This window comes from Cyprinodon variegatus, unplaced genomic scaffold (genome assembly GCF_000732505.1).
Source record: "Cyprinodon variegatus isolate N-32 unplaced genomic scaffold, C_variegatus-1.0 Scaffold480, whole genome shotgun sequence".
Classification (NCBI taxonomy): Eukaryota; Metazoa; Chordata; class Actinopteri; order Cyprinodontiformes; family Cyprinodontidae; genus Cyprinodon; species Cyprinodon variegatus.
In genome coordinates this window covers 489,473-505,780 of record NW_015150933.1, presented here as the reverse complement: position 1 = coordinate 505,780, position 16,308 = coordinate 489,473, and the positions used below count along the sequence as shown (strand labels likewise).

At 37.8% G+C, this 16,308-nt stretch overlaps 3 protein-coding genes across 5 annotated transcripts in view; 1 reads left to right on the top strand and 2 right to left on the bottom strand.

Annotated features, from left to right (window-relative positions):
• The window catches only part of LOC107094357 (uncharacterized protein KIAA1522 homolog), a 38,593-nt gene extending 33,187 nt beyond the window's left edge, over positions 1 to 5,406 (bottom strand). Inside the window, exon 1 of the mRNA XM_015389913.1 lies at positions 5,105 to 5,406. The gene's annotated coding sequence lies outside the window, so the exon portion shown is untranslated. The remainder of the gene's footprint in view (positions 1 to 5,104) is intronic.
• A 1,670-nt stretch (positions 5,407 to 7,076) lies between these two features.
• On the top strand, positions 7,077 to 13,026 carry LOC107094361 (desmin-like). 2 transcript variants are annotated; one of them, XM_015389916.1, is made up of 6 exons: positions 7,077 to 7,215; positions 7,400 to 7,882; positions 10,029 to 10,439; positions 10,510 to 10,634; positions 10,712 to 10,771; positions 12,888 to 13,026. In XM_015389916.1, the coding sequence occupies exons 2-6, from the start codon at positions 7,406 to 7,408 to the stop codon at positions 12,907 to 12,909; spliced, it is 1,095 nt and encodes a 364-aa protein (XP_015245402.1). In that variant the 5' UTR covers positions 7,077 to 7,215; positions 7,400 to 7,405; the 3' UTR covers positions 12,910 to 13,026. The 2 variants fall into 2 exon arrangements, with proteins under 2 accessions (XP_015245402.1, XP_015245403.1); XM_015389917.1 differs by lacking the exon at positions 12,888 to 13,026 and having other exon boundaries at positions 10,712 to 11,059.
• Positions 11,692 to 16,211, bottom strand: rbbp4 (retinoblastoma binding protein 4). 2 transcript variants are annotated; one of them, XR_001481672.1, is made up of 12 exons: positions 16,058 to 16,211; positions 15,458 to 15,605; positions 14,961 to 15,106; positions 14,695 to 14,868; positions 14,486 to 14,601; positions 14,203 to 14,363; positions 13,994 to 14,120; positions 13,835 to 13,912; positions 13,139 to 13,273; positions 12,947 to 13,057; positions 12,084 to 12,229; positions 11,692 to 12,043 (listed from the first exon to the last, which is right to left on the bottom strand). XR_001481672.1 is itself a non-coding variant. In XM_015389914.1 (11 exons), exons 1-11 carry the CDS (start codon positions 16,071 to 16,073, stop codon positions 12,167 to 12,169), a joined length of 1,275 nt encoding a protein of 424 aa, XP_015245400.1. In that variant the 5' UTR covers positions 16,074 to 16,211; the 3' UTR covers positions 11,692 to 12,166. The 2 variants fall into 2 exon arrangements, 1 of the variants encoding a protein (XP_015245400.1); XM_015389914.1 differs by having other exon boundaries at positions 11,692 to 12,229.
• Between the last annotated feature and the right edge of the window lie 97 nt (positions 16,212 to 16,308).

Below are 16,308 nucleotides of genomic sequence, written 5' to 3'. Positions count from 1 at the left end.
TAGTGGTATAAAAATGAACCAAGGTTTTAAAACCACCTACTTCATCAGCGTAACTATTGATAGGTTTAACATTTCTCCTACCGAGCGAGATGCCGGAGAAAGCTGCAGGGTTTGGTGCTCAGCTGATCACTGCCGTTCAGCTGGCTGAAAGGAGGATATTAGTTCTGGATAGAGTATAATGACAGGACAAAAAGGGTTTCTTTTTTAAACAACTTTGGTATAATTACGGCTCTAACTAGGTTGCTCTGTCAGCTAAACGCACGTTTTATAGATTTACTACAGTTAATTATTAATCAATTACTAAATTAGTTTATGATTATATCAATAATCAATTAATCACGAATAATCCAATTAATTTTTTCAGCACTAGATACCACACTTTTCATTAGCTGTAAGACAAACAATTTTGACTTTCTGGCAACATTTTTGGTTATAAACATTACAAAACAAGAAAAAAAAAATAATGATTTGTAAAAGATTTAAGTAAAAAGATCAAGGGAATAAAACTTCATATCAAATCTAATTTGAAGAGCTCCTGTACTCTTAGTATCACTTCTAGTTTGTCAATAAGCAGAAAAAAAATAAAACTTTTTTATAAAAAAATTTTTTTATGAATAACCATATTATTTTTTGGATTTATCCTTTTTGTTTGTTTTGTTTTCAGTTTTCCTCACAAGCCAAATGTTAAAAAAAAGAAACTGTTCAGCATTGGTCAAGTTAAAGTCAAAAGAGCAAAAACAAACACCTTTATGTCTAGTTTGATGTATTCTGCTATGCTGTAAAAAAAAAAAAATTGACAAATTGATCAAATTAATTATGAGGTATTCCTCAAGCATACTTCGATAGTAACACACCCAAGGTGTACCATTTTTGGTTAAATTATGATTTTTTTTTTTTTCTTGGTGTGTTAGAAGCACAATATCAAAACACGGAACAGAACTGGATTACAAATTGTATATTTTATGCTCTTAAAAAAATTAAATCTTCTGGGAAAAAAAAAACACCTATACAGCCTATTTGCAAAAACAAGATCAGAACTTTAAACATATTTAAAACTTATTCAAGTAGACTTACATTTATCATTACATTTTAACCCTAGAAACTGTTCAAAGTTCCAAAACTGAATTGTTTACCTTATGCATGCAGGTATATTTACTCAGACATGAATAATAATTTTTGAAAAAGCTGAAACTGATTATGCAACAACTTCCTTAAAGGGGGATTAGAAATGGCTTTTTGTGCCAATGAAGGTACTGGTTTAATCTATAGTTGCAATGGATATCTGTTGAGCGATGACTTACAGTAAACTCCATCCAAGCTTAAAGCTCGACGTGCTAACAAGCAGGTATCAGGTTTTTTGATTCCCAGTGTAACTCTAGAGCATCCATTCTTAACCTGCTTCTCAGGTCAGATTTATCTCTGCCTCAGAACAATGATAGTTTTACCGCCTCCCATAAAGCACTCCAGAAACGTTTTAACCATCAATGAAATTGAAGTAGTGGCAGAAGGGAAACACCATTAGGATGTAGAACACCAAGTCCTGAGCTCAGGGATGAGAAGTTCTGATCTAGAAAAGCCAGATTGGAAAAAGTTGTTCTAATATTCTGAAATATAAGGCATTCGTATCTATAATTATGAATTATATGACATTTAATTGAGTTCAGTGGGTGATTATTTTCTATCTATAATTTCAAACCAACAATAAATACAATTTACAGAAATACAACTAATTTCTTACATGAATAATAGTTGTTGCACTAAAGCTGTAAGGTCATATAATACTTTATCTTTTGATGTATAAAAAAAAATTATATAACAAGAATTTTTTGTGTATGATGTAACATAAGCAGTTCCCTGTTTAATAGAACATAAAATGGTGATTTAGGGGGATTTCTCCAGCTATTTGCTCTGTTAGAGGCTGTGTTTGGCTCCTTCACATGAACCCAGCTCAAAGTTTGCTAAATGTATTATAAACAAAACAAATGCCACAATAGCAGTGATACCATACTTCAATTTCTATGCAAAGACTGGCTTTTGAGATGTTAGAAATATTTCCCTATGATCAAATTGAACCTCCTAGGTGACAGAGAGCACAGTGGAACAGATGGCGGAGTTGCCAAGAAATTGTGGTAATTTTATGAAAATCACTTAAAAACCAAGATAATAGTCTTTAAAGTTCAGATTTAGATCTATTCAGGTCCAACAGAACCATCCAGGCATGGGTAACCAACTATGGGTAAAAAAAAAAAACATACCTTTACAGTTCTGATGCAGTGGTTTGCACAAAGCTACAGTCTGAGCCCAAATAAATTAAGCTTTAAACCTTGTTTTGCAACGTTTAGAGATGAAGCCCAGCAGGATTTCTATCTTTAAACTGTCTTGTTTGCTTTTGCTTGCAGGGGTTGTCAGGTCACCGACCTAGGACTGCAGCCCTATAGACCCCTAAACTGCCTGGCCAATCTTGGATTAAAAGAAACTGTTGTGCAGCAACACTGACCAGGTCACAAAGAGGGCAAACACAGCTGGACCGCAAAGAGGTTTAAAAATACAACCTGGAATCGCTCCGTTTCTGTTAGGCCTCAGGGTTAAATTTAAATACCACTCAGTCTGAGAAGCAAAGAAAGGGATTATAGTGAAGAAAATTAAGAATCTAAGACAAAGAAAAGTGTGAAAACAAGCAAATTTACAACATGTGCACAGAGTACCATTGCTCTCCTCCTTTCCACATGAACTCAATCGATTTTTCTTAACTGCTGACAAGAACTTACTGATGATTTAATCATCGCTCTGATTAACATCCACCATTTCCCACTCATGAGCCACCCATTTCCACACTGACACACACAGATCACTCAGTCAGTCATGTGACTGTTACTGATTGTTCCTCTTGTTGTCTTGTCTGACCTTTCCTCCTCCTTCCTAAACCTGACTGCACCGTTCCTTAGAAAAACAATGCATCTTGTATCATTTTCCTTTTAACAAATACACCAATCAAGTGGGATTTAGAGTCACACATGTTTTCACTGATTTATTTCTCTTATTCATAAATGGTATCAAATCCAGTAGCCTACAAGATTTTCAACCAAATAAATATTGATGTTGAATTTGCAAAAAAACATATCAAGTTGAGGACAAACATCGGGGAAAATGATTGCTACAATCCTTAAATTTTTTCCATAGTGAACATTTTTTAAAGATTAAATTACAATAATCTGACATAAATGGCAATTTATATGAATTACTAAATGTATTGGTAATTATTAAATTCAAGGTGTCTCCACTATGGAGACACTAGTAGATTGCTTGCATGCAGGGACATTTTGGCCTATACGTTTACACCAAACGTTACCAAAACAGGATGAATCTGGTTCTTCAGCTCTGTATAGAAAAATTTAAACAGCACTTCATTCATGCACATTCTCGCAACCATGTCTTCTTTCGCTAAGAATAAGTAAATGTCTTGTTGGCTTTTTATATCTTGGATTTTTGTATAGAACCGCTGTTTAAGGATGGCCCTAATCGAGGTCAGGCATCGTGCTTTTAGAGTTTCCCTCCCTCTGCACGCCTGGATTAAACGGTTAAACTTCCTCACTAACAGCAGTAAAGCTCTTGAGCTCATATAGGTGAAGCAGTGACATCTAAAAGTTTCAGGACTCCAGCCTTAAAGGGCAGAAGTTTTAGACCACTACCCATCGTCAGATCCATTCCATATAAAAGCTAAATCTACTGGTATTACATGTTTAAAAGAAGACCCACACCATAATGCTCTCACCTCCAAACTTGACTGTTGGCACGGGGTAATTTGGGGGACGCACAAAGCCATGACTCATTCAAAGATGATGTAAGCAATAGGATCCAAAGAGAGAAGCTTTGGTCTAATCTGATCAGACTATAATGACAGTATTTTTAAAGGCTTTTCCAAATCTTATCCATCCACCACAGAACAAGTTTCAACATGTTTGGGTTTTTCTTTTTAAACAGGGAAGTTTTCTGCAGTGAATATTGCGGTGGAGGGCATAGCCTATGTTTTGTTGATAAGTAATGCATCTGCTACTGCTGAGGCTTTCTAAAAGAGAGTCTTAAAGAAATATTAGTTTTAATCTTCAACAAGTAATCAAGCCGTCATTTCTGGTTTATGGTTAAATTATTTGCACTTTTGGATTATAGCCCTAACAGAACTCAATGGAAGATTCTTTATTTTTTTTTTATGTCTGAATCCTAGTGAGAATGCGGGATAAAATCTAAAATAAATACAGATTTCATGTGGTTTATTGCCTTGCTATGATTTCTGAGCTTATTTTATTTCTCTCGTCAAAACATTACTGTTATTTTTTAAGACATATATATAGAGATCCACGCATTTGGATTTCTTCACGAGTGGATTACTTTGGTTTGTGCAATTTACTTGATTTCTAGGCTGTATGTTCTGATGCATAGCTAGGAAATGACCTGTATCAAGGATATTGCAGCATATCTTGTTTGGGGACACCTCTATTTTTCCCTCCATTACCTCATCAAGATCTTAACACCCACCTGGATCCTCAGCTGAATCTTTTCTCTGCCAGCAGGAGAACCAGCACATGACACACCCTTTCTTAACAAAAAATGGCTTCATCTTGGCTTCTACTCAGTATTAAAAAAGTTAAATTAACTTTAGAGATGCGAGAAAAGTTATAATCTGAGGCTTTCCTTTAGTGCAAAGTTTTAGGAGATGAAACAACTAGACTATAGGTAGAGTCCATTCCCTGAGAGTGTCCCTAAGGAGGATCAAGCAGGCATATGCATGGGAAACTTGGAAGCAATCAAAAGTGTGAGAGAATCATGTTGTCAGGAAAGTATTTCCAGCTGGGTACTAGGAAGGAAACAATAGACTTTATTGTCAGAGATCTTAAATTACCTAATGGATGATTCAGAACACAAAGAAGACCACTGACCTTAACTGGAGAGCTTCTCTTTAAAAAATAAGAGCTGCTGTATCAGATATATAAACTTCTATTGCATATATATAATTTCAAAAGGTTGCGCGTAAAAGTTTGTGTAAATATACAGACTTTTACGCGCAACCTTTTGCGTCACAGCGTAGAAAAACTAAAGCAAACCTTACCTTTGAAAAAACTTTTAGAAGATCCGGTTTGTTTCACTCACTTTCCATTTGAAACGTCTACCTGATGCGTCATGTCTCTCCAACTCCAAACTTTTTTTTTTGTTAATTAGCCTACTGTCCGTATAAAAACTCCAGGTGAATCATTTCCGTGAAAAGCTTCAGTGCGCTTCATGAAACTCCCGGATTTAATCTGCTCCACTCTGTCAGAGAAGGGGCAGGAAAAGCTGCCCCGCTGTCAGGGGCTCTGTCTGACTGTCTGTCTGTCTGTGGACGCTCTGATGAAGCCAGGACGAGCAGAGAGGAGTGGAATGAAGAAAATACTAAAGAGCTGGAAATCCCACCTGGAGGAGGCAGGGCTCAGGTAGGACAGCAACCCGCAGTGCGCGCAATGAGGACATCTAGCGGCGAAGATGTAAAACAGCGACTAGATTAAGCCCAAAAAAACAAAAACATTTTGAATTTTCTTTTATTATTAGGGTGTTATTTTTATTGAATAATTTAAATATTATATTATGAATATCAATTTTCCAACTTAGGGCCACTGAAATAATAAAAAAAAATGTAACTGATTTTTTAATTTTATTTTGTATAATATGGAGGAAAAAAGCCAGAATTTTGAGAATAAAGACAGAATTCTGAATTTTTTCCCATATTATACTGAAATAACATTAAAAAATCAGTTAACTTTTTTTTCAGTGGCCCTAATCCTCTTCTGTACATATGATGAATCGAAGTTAGAATTTTTTTTATCTATAAAATATTTTTTAATGAGTTGAAAAGAAACAAAATATCAAATTGCTGGTATTTTACCAGACATGTTCAGCTCTTGCAGCAAGAAGGTTGCGGGTTTGATTCTTTCTTTCTTTCTGCATGGGGTTTGTATGTTCTCCCTGTGCATGTGTGGGTTTTCTCCAGGTACTCCAGCTTCCTTCCACAGTCCAAAAACATGACTGTTGAGTTAATTGGCTTCTCTAAATTCTCCTTAGGTGTTAGTGTGTCCGTGAATGGTTGTTTGTCCTGTTGTTTGACCCCACTTGGGATTAAGCATGTCAGAAAATGAATGGATGTTGAGCTCTACTATGATTCAGATAAGCAAACTCTATTCAGGATTGAATTGCTTAAATATAGAACTTGATTATATAAAAACAATTTAACAATTTATCATCTTAAAAGTATATATATATATATATATAGCTTGTTTTGCATTTTAGTGACGAATATTCATCATTTACGTAAAAATTTTTCACATTTTGTCACGTTAAAAGCACTAACTCTGCGGCTATTTATATAATAACTCAAAGTGATGTATCTGTAAAGTGGAGGCAAAGTGATACATGTTTTTTTACATTTCAAGAATCAAGCATCCCCTCACCATAATACTACTACCGCCATGTTTCTTAGAACATTTTCTTTAATATTTCAGTAGTCCCCTACATAATTAGTCTTAGGCTGGAGTGAGAATACTTCCAGAGAAATCCAAATTGTGACAAAAGGCCGGGTTAGAAGTTCAATGGTGTTAATAATTTTGTAAGGCACTATTTAACTCACAGGGACTTTTGAGTCTACAGTATCTCATTTATGCTTCTCATGTATGGATGTAATTCTTCTCTGTGTCCAGTTAACACTAATTTCCATTTGTCTGTGAAGCTTGATAGACAGTATGCAAAACTGCAGAAACAAATGTGTTCATCAATCATGCAAACTCTACTTGTACAGTGACGCTGGTTGCACTTCCTTACTAATGTTGCAACGTTTTCCTGCATGATTTATGCTTAAAAGTTGAGGGAATAAGTTGCTTTCCACTAGAATAATCGCTGGAAAACTAAAGCACACAAACATGAGCTGTTGATGTGTTTAAATATAGACTCTTATGCCCTGCATTAGGTGGTGCATCCTGGGCATGTAGACTAGTCTGCTCCCAACACGGACGCAGTTTGTGATCCCATGAGATAGTCTAAGATAGAGTTTCCCCTTCATGCCTCCTGCGTTATTAATAAACACAAAGTTAAACAGTGTTTTCCTGAGGACATACAAACAGCAAAGAACTACTTTGAGGTGCAAACCAAGCTGTGCTTTAAGACTGAAACACTGGGGCTGTCATCTCCAAAACAGTGAGTAGGCCATGTTTGATTTGAGTTGTTAATCATCTCCTTGAAAGCCAGCAGCAGCTGCAGTAGGAATCGTTAATTAGCCTAAATTGGCTTTTTAAGAAGTGATTAGATTATTAAAACCAATCTGTTATTTAAGGTTGCTTATTCGCTGATTAATGAGTTTAAAGTTGTTTTTTTGTTTCAGTTTGTTATGAACAGAAAACAACAAGTGGAAGATGGTAACAACAATAAATCTACTGAGGAATTACACAGTGATGAAGTTTCAACACAGCATGCACAGACCGACTCTGAAACAGAGGCTGTTTTCAACCCGTATGACCCAACATGGCTGAATACAGTGAAGATTAACCAGATGGGGATGAAAGCTCTGGGGGAACTTTTTGAGTACTGGATCCAACAAGTGTCAGGTCTGGAGAGGGAGAGGGACGAGCTGATCCAGGAGCTTCTGAGTCTGCAGGACCCTAGGCTGCAGGTTGTGGAGCACCTTAGAGGAAAGCAAAGGGAGGCAAAGAGGCTCCTCAGTCAGGCTCAGCTGGATTATGCTGCTGTTCATAAGGAAGTGCAGCAGGTGAAGAGGAAACTATTCAGCACAGCCAGAGACTGCATCCAGAGTCAGGTGATGCTGGCTGCGCAGGAGTACGAAGTGGCTCAGTGTGCTATTACACAGGCATGTACACACTTCTTTCTGCCCCTGAAATGTTTTTTCTGATTCTCAACTCTTTAATTCTTTCATCTTTGTGTGCATAGTTATGTCTGTCTTTGGTAGATAAAGCTAACAAATGTTATAGAGTTCTTAAATTTCACAAGAAAAGATTAAATACATAAATAAATAAAATATGTATATTTATATATATATACCGGTATATATATATATATATATATATATATATATCGCCTTTGGAGCGCAAACTCCTTATGTCAGGTTAGCCGGAATATTGTAGAAAATCTAAATGCAGAGACGGAAGCAGAGAATTTTATTACTTGTAGGTTTAATCACGTTGGTGGCAACAGAAGGATGAATCCAGACTGAACATGCAGGGAACTTAGGGACAAAAATGAGGAGGAACATAAAAATGAGGAGGAACATAAATAAAGGAACATAAATAAAAATAAAGAGAATCCAGCAATGATGAACTGCAAAGAATGAGTATATATGGGAGATAGGAAAAAGAGTGGAGGAATCAGTTAATTGGGAGCAGGTGTGAATAGAAACAGAATTAAGAAACTAATCACTACAAAATAAGGAATTACCAAGGGAAACCCCAGATGATAAAAGAGGGGACTAGAAATAACTCAATCCATGGAAAACATAAAGATAAGAGAAAAAATAACTTACTAAAACTAGACCAAATAATAAATAATACCAAAAAAACAGATAAGCGTTTTTGTAAAGTCAATAATTAAAAAAATGATACAAATCTTGAATAATTATAAATTATGAATGTTTTGCTTTTCAATCAAGATATCACTCTTTACATACAAATACGTTTTACTGAATGTTACTGTTACGCCCCCCAAGGTCCAGAAATCCCAATATTTGATTTTTTTTAAAACTATTCATTAGTTTGATACAGCTGCAAATAAGTATTTGAACGCCTGTCTATCAGCTAGAATTCTGACCCTCAAAGACCTGTTAGTCTGTCTTCAAAATGTCCACCTGCACTCCATTTATTATCCTAAATTAGATGCACCTGTGTGAGGGTTACTGTTTGTAGTACATTAAGATGTCATGCTTTGAAATCATGCATGCAACAGAATGTTCCTCTGCTTAAACCAGCACATGTCAAGGCCAATCTTAGGTTTGCCAATGACCATTTGGATGATCCAGAGGAGTCATTGGAGAAAGTCATTTGGTCAGATTAGACCAAAATAAAACTTTTTGATCATAATTCTACTAACTGTGTTTGGATGAAGAAGAATGATGAGCACCATCCCAAGAACACCATCCTTACTGTGAAGCATGGGGGTGGTAGCATCATGCTTTGGGTGTGTTTTTCTGCACATAGGACAGGGCGACTGCACTGTATGAAGGAGAGGATGACCGTGGCCATGTATTGCAAGATTTTGTGGAACAACCTCCTTTCTTCAGTTAGAGCATTTATGATGGGTGGAGGCTGGGTCTTCCAACATGACAATGACCCGAAGCACACAGCCAGGATAACCAAGGAGTGGCTCTATGAGAAGCATATCAAGGTTCTGGTGTGGCCTAGACAGTCTCCAGACCTAAACCCAATAGAGCGTATTTGGAGGGAGCTCATACTCCCTGTTTCTCAGCGATAGCTCAGGAAACTGGCTGATCTAGAGTAGATCTGTGTGGAGGAGTGACCCAAAATCCCTCCTTCAGGGTGTGCAAACCTGGTGAAAGACTACAGGAAATGTTTGACCTCTGCAATTGCAAACAAAGGCTATTGTACCAAATATTAACTTTGATTTTCTTTGTTGTCCAAATACTTATTTGCAGCTGTATCATACAAGTAGATAGTTTTAAAAAAAAAATCATACATTGTGATTTCTGTTTTTTTTTTTTTTTTTCAACACAATGTCTTTCACAGTGGACATAACAATTTCAGACCCCTCCATGATTTCTAAGTGGGAGAGCTTGCAAGATAGCAAATGCTTCCCTCACTGTAGCTGCTACAGACATACCCCCTGAAGACTTTCAGCCTCTATAGTTTTACAAAGTATTAAATCTCATAGTTGTTTATGGGAAACAAGGGGTATGAATACTTCTAAAACACTGCTAATACATTTTCCCCTCAATACTTAATAAATATCTTCTAAATACTTAATAAATATCCTCTATTTATTGATAGGAGGACCTCAAGGCCAGTCTCCATGTTCTGACCCATGAGTTTCGCCAGCTGCAGGATAACCACCAGAATCAGCTGAACTATCTCAGAAATCAGGCCTCAAAGCCGTGCAGGTTGAGGGCCATGAGTGATGTCAGCCAGTGTCGACAGGCCTCCATCAGGCTGCAGCGGAGGCTCAGTGGAAGCATGATGGCACTGGAGGGCTGGTACAAACCCCGGATGGTGGCCCTGCTGAGGAGAAGGCAGGCCGCCGAGGAAGCATTGAGAAAATCCAAAGACCAGGCTTTGGACCTAAGAGATAGGGTAGCCCCTTTAAGAGAAGACGTAAAGAGGCTAGAGATGCAGAAATCCTGTCTGGAGAAAAAGATTACTCTTATGACGACAGAGAGGGAGGAGAGAACGGCACATCACACGGTAGGACTTGTCTGTACAGGGATGACGATTGGATGCAGTATGTCCCAGACTGATGGTATGGTTTGTGCAGGAGACTGTGGAAAAACTACAAGACACACTGAAAGAATTAAAAGTGGAGTTTGAGGTCCAAAAGAACTATAGAAATAATTTGGAGGAGCTCATAGAGGGCCTGAAAACAGAGCTCATGTTTTTAAGGTAAATTTTTTTCTAGGTTTTTTGGCTTCCTCTGATGACCTAGAAGATAAATAAGTGAAAAACATTTTATTTTGCAGAGGCAGAGATGAACCACGTAACATCTCTGAAGAGGGAGAACAATTATCTGTCTCCAGAGGGTGAGAGCAGAGCAAACAGTACATCCCACTACAGCATCTGCAGTGCAAGGTTTACAGCATGGCCTCTGTTATCCAGCTATTTGGGTCTTTTTTAGATGTTTCCTAAATCAGTTAAACCTTTCCAGGATCACCGAACACACACAAAAGAATAAATCTACCTTCCGGCTTAGCTCCATTATTTCAATCACTTTACTTGTTTCTCAAACAGTGAAAAAAGAATCAGTATGATTCTGTCACCACCATGCTAAACTCTTGACTTTAGATTTGTAAATATCACATTAAATGTCCCCATAAATTCATACCTCTGTGCAAAAACTGCAAGCTTTTCTTCAGCCATTCAAATTTCCGCCTGGCTGGCAGGATTTTTTTAAATGGCACCTCCTGAGTCCACGGTGATGTGAAAATAGCATTACTGTGGACAGTGATACTGGTGTTCCAGTGGTTTCCAGTTTAAAAGTTTGGAGAATTTAGTGGTTCTGTTTTACATTCAGAATCATATCCATTACTCTGGTTACATTTTGGGAAAAATTGTCAAAACTTGGTCAAAACCAGTTTTGCAGGTTAACTGGACTAACATGCTTTTCACTTGTCCTTGACCTGAACATTGAAAATCTCAATCTTAATGGGCTCCACAGGTTTTGCAGAAAATATCCAGCCTCATGCCAGGACTTTATTGAAGGCAGCAAATGGGGTTTCTATGCACAACAAAAACCTAACCTATTCTAGTATACAAAACTTCAGAAATAGGAAAAATAAAGTATTTATAATGAACTGTTTCACCCATCTCCTACAATTCAGAGCAATGGTTTACCATTTTATTATCATGGATCCATATTATATTCATACACGTGTATATTAACTTCTAAAAAGATGGCAGCTCACTCTGAAAAGCAGGAGACAACTTTTCTGTAAATATTTTTATTATGAATATACTTAGATACACAAAAGTTCAGATGCAGCACAGGGGAACAAAATGCGGAAGAAACAAAAACACGAACAAGTGACAACACACAAGCTGGAAAATTCACCTACAAATATCAAGCAAACAAAAATGGAAAACCAACAGTATGTACAATTGTATTAAAAGTGGATCATTGTGATCATTTTTCTGCTCAGCTAACAAGAAGAAAGGAAACTGATAACAGCAGACATACGATGGTTTCATCACAAACCACGGATGATTTTGAGAAAACAAAACAAACCTAAATGGTATTTTAAAATCAGAACGAAGTGGGTGTCACTTGAAATATGTCAAAACACCTGATGGTGCAAAACTTTTTTTAAACACTTTTCTCCTAGATGCATTTCACAAGGTCTCACTGCTAATGAAAGCAGATGTGAGAAAGTGATCCGTTTCTAACAAGCAGGTCAAAAGAAGCCCGGTCTCAGCTGGACTCATGCCTGGACCTCCGAGTCTGCAGCTCCCTCTGGGTCCTCATCATTGTAGATGTTCTCAGCCTGTGTGGGACAGAATTTACAGATTTAGACTTTTACTTTTTATAAATTAAATAAGCTTCATTCCTCAGTTGGAACAGTGCAGTCCTCTAATAGAATAAACAAAAGCATCTCTGCTTTTAGCAAACAAACCTCAGGTAATTAGCAGAAAAAAAAAAACAAGAGACATCTATATCATGCTGATATGTGCTAGTTGGGATTGAAACGAGCATAAATGCATAAACAACATTTACTGTAGTCAAGCCCAGGGTCGAGGATCAATTAAAATCTCAAGAATCAATTCAAGTCTCAATATTTAGATTAAATTTCCCATCTTAAATTGGATTTTTGGTATTAAAACAAATTTTTTCACCTTTAGCCATGACTTGAATGACATGACTGTTGTTACTAGAATTATAATAAACATTCAACAAAGTAATTATAGGTGGCCATTAGGACAGTGGAACATAAAAAAAAATGAAAGATGTTTTTTGGTTAGAAAAATTGATCTTGAGGAATCAATGACAAAGTCAAAATTTGAAAGTTTTTGTTATTTTAACCACACCCATAATCCAGCCAGTCTCTTAGTGTCGGAAAAATCATACGTTTAAAATTAAGTTAATTTTTTTTTTTTGGATATTCCATACGTGGAAAACATCAACCTAATTCCAACTTTCTTCAGATTGTCTAGGAACCCTGTATAACTCACAGGATGCAACAGGTTCAACAGTGAGCTCTTACCATCTGCCACACTTGCATGATGTTGTCCTCCGACACTGAACATATGACCCACGGCTCGTTGGGGTTCCAGGAAAAGTCAGAGATCTTAGCCGTGTGTCCGCCATGGATGAACTAAGAAGCAGAGCAGGAAGAATGAGGAAACTGCAGACTGAACAGCTGAAAAGAGGAGCAGGGTTTAAGACAAGCACTCACCAGCAGCTCGGGAGGACCATCCTCAGCATCCTCTGGCGACTGCTCCTCTCCGATCTTACTCAGGTCCCAGACGTTGAGTCGCCTGTCGGTGCCGCTGGAGGCAAGGATCGTTTCGTTATGGGGAGACCACTGAACCTGTGAGAGGAAATCAGAGGGGACACATTTACTACAAAAGTAGTTTCTTATACGAAAACAAATATTTATACTTTCACGGGTTACTATAGATAATAGATGAAAGTTTTTATCCATAAACATTTCTGTTCTGCTGCTTTCCACCAACCAATGGAGAGAAGCAGAAGCTTCCAGCAAATTAGATTAGATGGATTATTATCCGTTTATTACAGTTTGCTGAAGATTTAGTAGACATTAGCAAATATAAAAAAAATTTTAATCGTACCCTCTTAATTAAAGCTTGCTACTTTAAACCTCAACGTTTATGCTGGATATTGTTTTTACTGATCATTTACCACCAAAGTTTAGTTCATTCTTGTTGCCTCACTTAGCAAAATGTAATGAAATTGTAATTGAATTAGTCAGTACCGGCTAATATTCTAGTGAACCTCCAAATACTAATGATAGGTAGAAACCCTGCATGTGTTTCTGGTTATGATATGTTTTTACTTTGCTGGGTTTATCTGTTGCCCTATTTTTTAAAATGCAAAATAAAATAATCTAAATCTTAAATTTAGGACTTGCCTGGAAGATCTCGTCCTTATGAGATTCAAAAGAGTGGAGTTTCAGCTTCAGGTTCCTCAGGTCCCAAAGAGCCACAGTCTGACGAGTGGAAAAGAAAAATTGATTAATGTGAGACAAAACTACAAGAGAATTAATGAGTTTTCCAGAATCGTGTCCCACCTTGTCAGCAGAGCCGGTGGCCAGAATGAACTCGCTGTAAGGGTTGAAAGACAAGCAGTTGACTTCAGCAGTGTGGGCGTCCACCGCATGGCTCGGTTTGGAGGTGTTGTTCGACCGTGTGTCCCAGCTTTAAAAACAAAAAGGAATAGCTGTTAAAGCAGCAGGTCACAATTACTGTTTTTTTTTTTTGTTCTCTGAGAGTTACACACATCATGAGTTTCTGGTCATCTGCCACTGATCCAAAGAGAGATTCATGGAGCAGGTGCCAGGAGACGTCCTCCACAACAGCAGTGTGGCCTGTGAAGATTGTTTTGGCATCCACGATCTTCCCCTCCTTTGGCACTGTGCTGATATCCCAGAGGCATATAGTCTAAAGGAGAAAAAGTTATAAATAATAAGCTTAAATCACAAAAACTATTGCATTATCATTATAATCAATTTGTATTAAAAACAGATTAATAAACTTGCAAAAGATTCAAACAGGGCTCTTACGTGATCATCAGAAGCACTAAGGAGGCATCCGCTGAGGTTTGGGTTCCAGGAGAGGCCATAGCCCTCCTTCTGGTGGCCCCTGAGACGCAGATCTGGGGTGCATTCTCCAGAGGGATCTTTTATTTGAGAAGATAAAGTAATGTTCAGAGAGTCTGCAAATGTTCAGAGCCATGAGGCGGTTAAGCAAAGTGTGTCAGGAGTGGCCTTACCAGGTTTGGAGGGGTGTTTTGTGTAATCAAAGACCAGCACATCGCTGGTTGGGGTTTTTGTGGCAATAATACAGGGGTTCTGGGGCATATAACGAGCTCTATTCACTTCTCCTTCATGATTGATCTTTATTTCAATCTCTATTTTTCCACTAACAGAGCCAAAGCCTCCAAACTCTGAAACAAATAACAACAGAAATACTTAAAACCAAATTCAGGTGGGTGGAGTAAATTTATGTTTTGATGCATTTCACCAGACTACACCTCACCTCCTTTCTCGCTGTCATAGTGTGAGGCATCAAACTGGGCATCGTCATTTGGAAGCTGAACACTGGCGATTACAAGGTGATTCTGCTCATCAGAAGTGTGTGTCCCCAAAACCAGTCTATGCACACTGTAGTCCTTTCCCTCTGGTCTGTGGAGAGTAAAAAAAATAAATAACTCATACAAGGACTGGGAAGAGATGGTTTAATGTATAAATAGGGGTAAGTGTAATTTCTTGCCAAGACTACTACCTCTTAAAATGCATCTAATATTTTCAGATTCTTTCAGCACTGATGTGTTAGAATATTTTATACAGGATTGTTTAATGTTTTGCAATAAAAATTAACAATGCAAAGTCTATGACACTTCAACGTCAAAACATTGGAAATTATCAGAGCAAAAAACTGGAATTGGGAAGGTCCCATGAAGGAACTGTTTAGGCATCATGTCTTCCATCTGTTTTCTGGACCTATATCAGTGAAGGTGAAGCCCCCATACTCACCTGGTGACATCTGGCAGCCACTGGGCGGTCAGGCTGGGCCACTCCAGGGCATGCGTCATGACCAGATCATAGAGAAAAGGGGTGTTCTTCTTCCAGATCTTGTACTCCTCATTAATCACCCTTTCTTCCACGGCATCATCAAATGCAGCTGCAAAAAAAATAAAATAAAATATTCAAACATACTGTTAAAATACAACCTACAAAGCTGCTTGGCATAACTAGAAGAGAGCTGGAAATAACCATGTGGCTGCTGAAATATTTTAACCATTCACTTGTTAATTTACCACCACTATTGCAGTCATTTTGCCAATTTCTTATGTTATAATATGACTGCGATACGATTCTTTCTGCAAACTATAACAAAAACGCCTTAAATGTAACTCTAAATACTCGGGTGTGTGGTAAGTATCATCGCATTAAAACTCCCCTTGTCAGTAGCGAGTTAGCGGCTAACTGCTAGCATGCTGCTCCGTAACAATGAAAGGAGATGTTGGCTGACGCGCCAACAGCCACCGGTCCGACATGTCTCGGGTTTTAAACGGCTGTAGACCGTGAACACTTAAACACAGACGTTGTGTCCCGAAGGAAGGTTACTCTTACCGTCTTTGTCAGCCATTTCTTTGTTGGTGGGTAAACTATTCGGGCAAAAAGAAGTATTTTTGGGGAGAGCGCAAAGAAGACAGCACGGAGATCCGCAATGGCGCCAACTCCACAGAACACCAGCGGCCAATCAGCACGCAGTAAAAATCGACAGGAAGTCCTTATGACAGTGGATCCGGAAGAGCTGAAAAGCAAGACAGGCCAAGAATTGAGTCTTAAAGGGATATTGGGAAATGAAGGAAATATAAAGA

Bases quoted from the DNA above. Each gene is read 5' to 3' on its own strand.
- LOC107094361 (XM_015389916.1), top strand. From the start codon at position 7,406: ATGAACAGAAAACAACAAGTGGAAGATGGTAACAACAATAAATCTACT. The intron at 10,440-10,509 runs GTAGGACTTGTC...TGGTTTGTGCAG, and splicing joins AGAGAACGGCACATCACACG to GAGACTGTGGAAAAACTACA. The intron at 10,772-12,887 runs GTGAGAGCAGAG...AACTTTCTTCAG, and splicing joins CAATTATCTGTCTCCAGAGG to ATTGTCTAGGAACCCTGTAT.
- rbbp4 (XM_015389914.1), bottom strand. The intron at 15,107-15,457 runs GTGAGTATGGGG...TACTCTCCACAG, and splicing joins TGGCTGCCAGATGTCACCAG to ACCAGAGGGAAAGGACTACA. The intron at 13,913-13,993 runs GTGGGACACGAT...TCCACTCGTCAG, and splicing joins CCACCGGCTCTGCTGACAAG to ACTGTGGCTCTTTGGGACCT.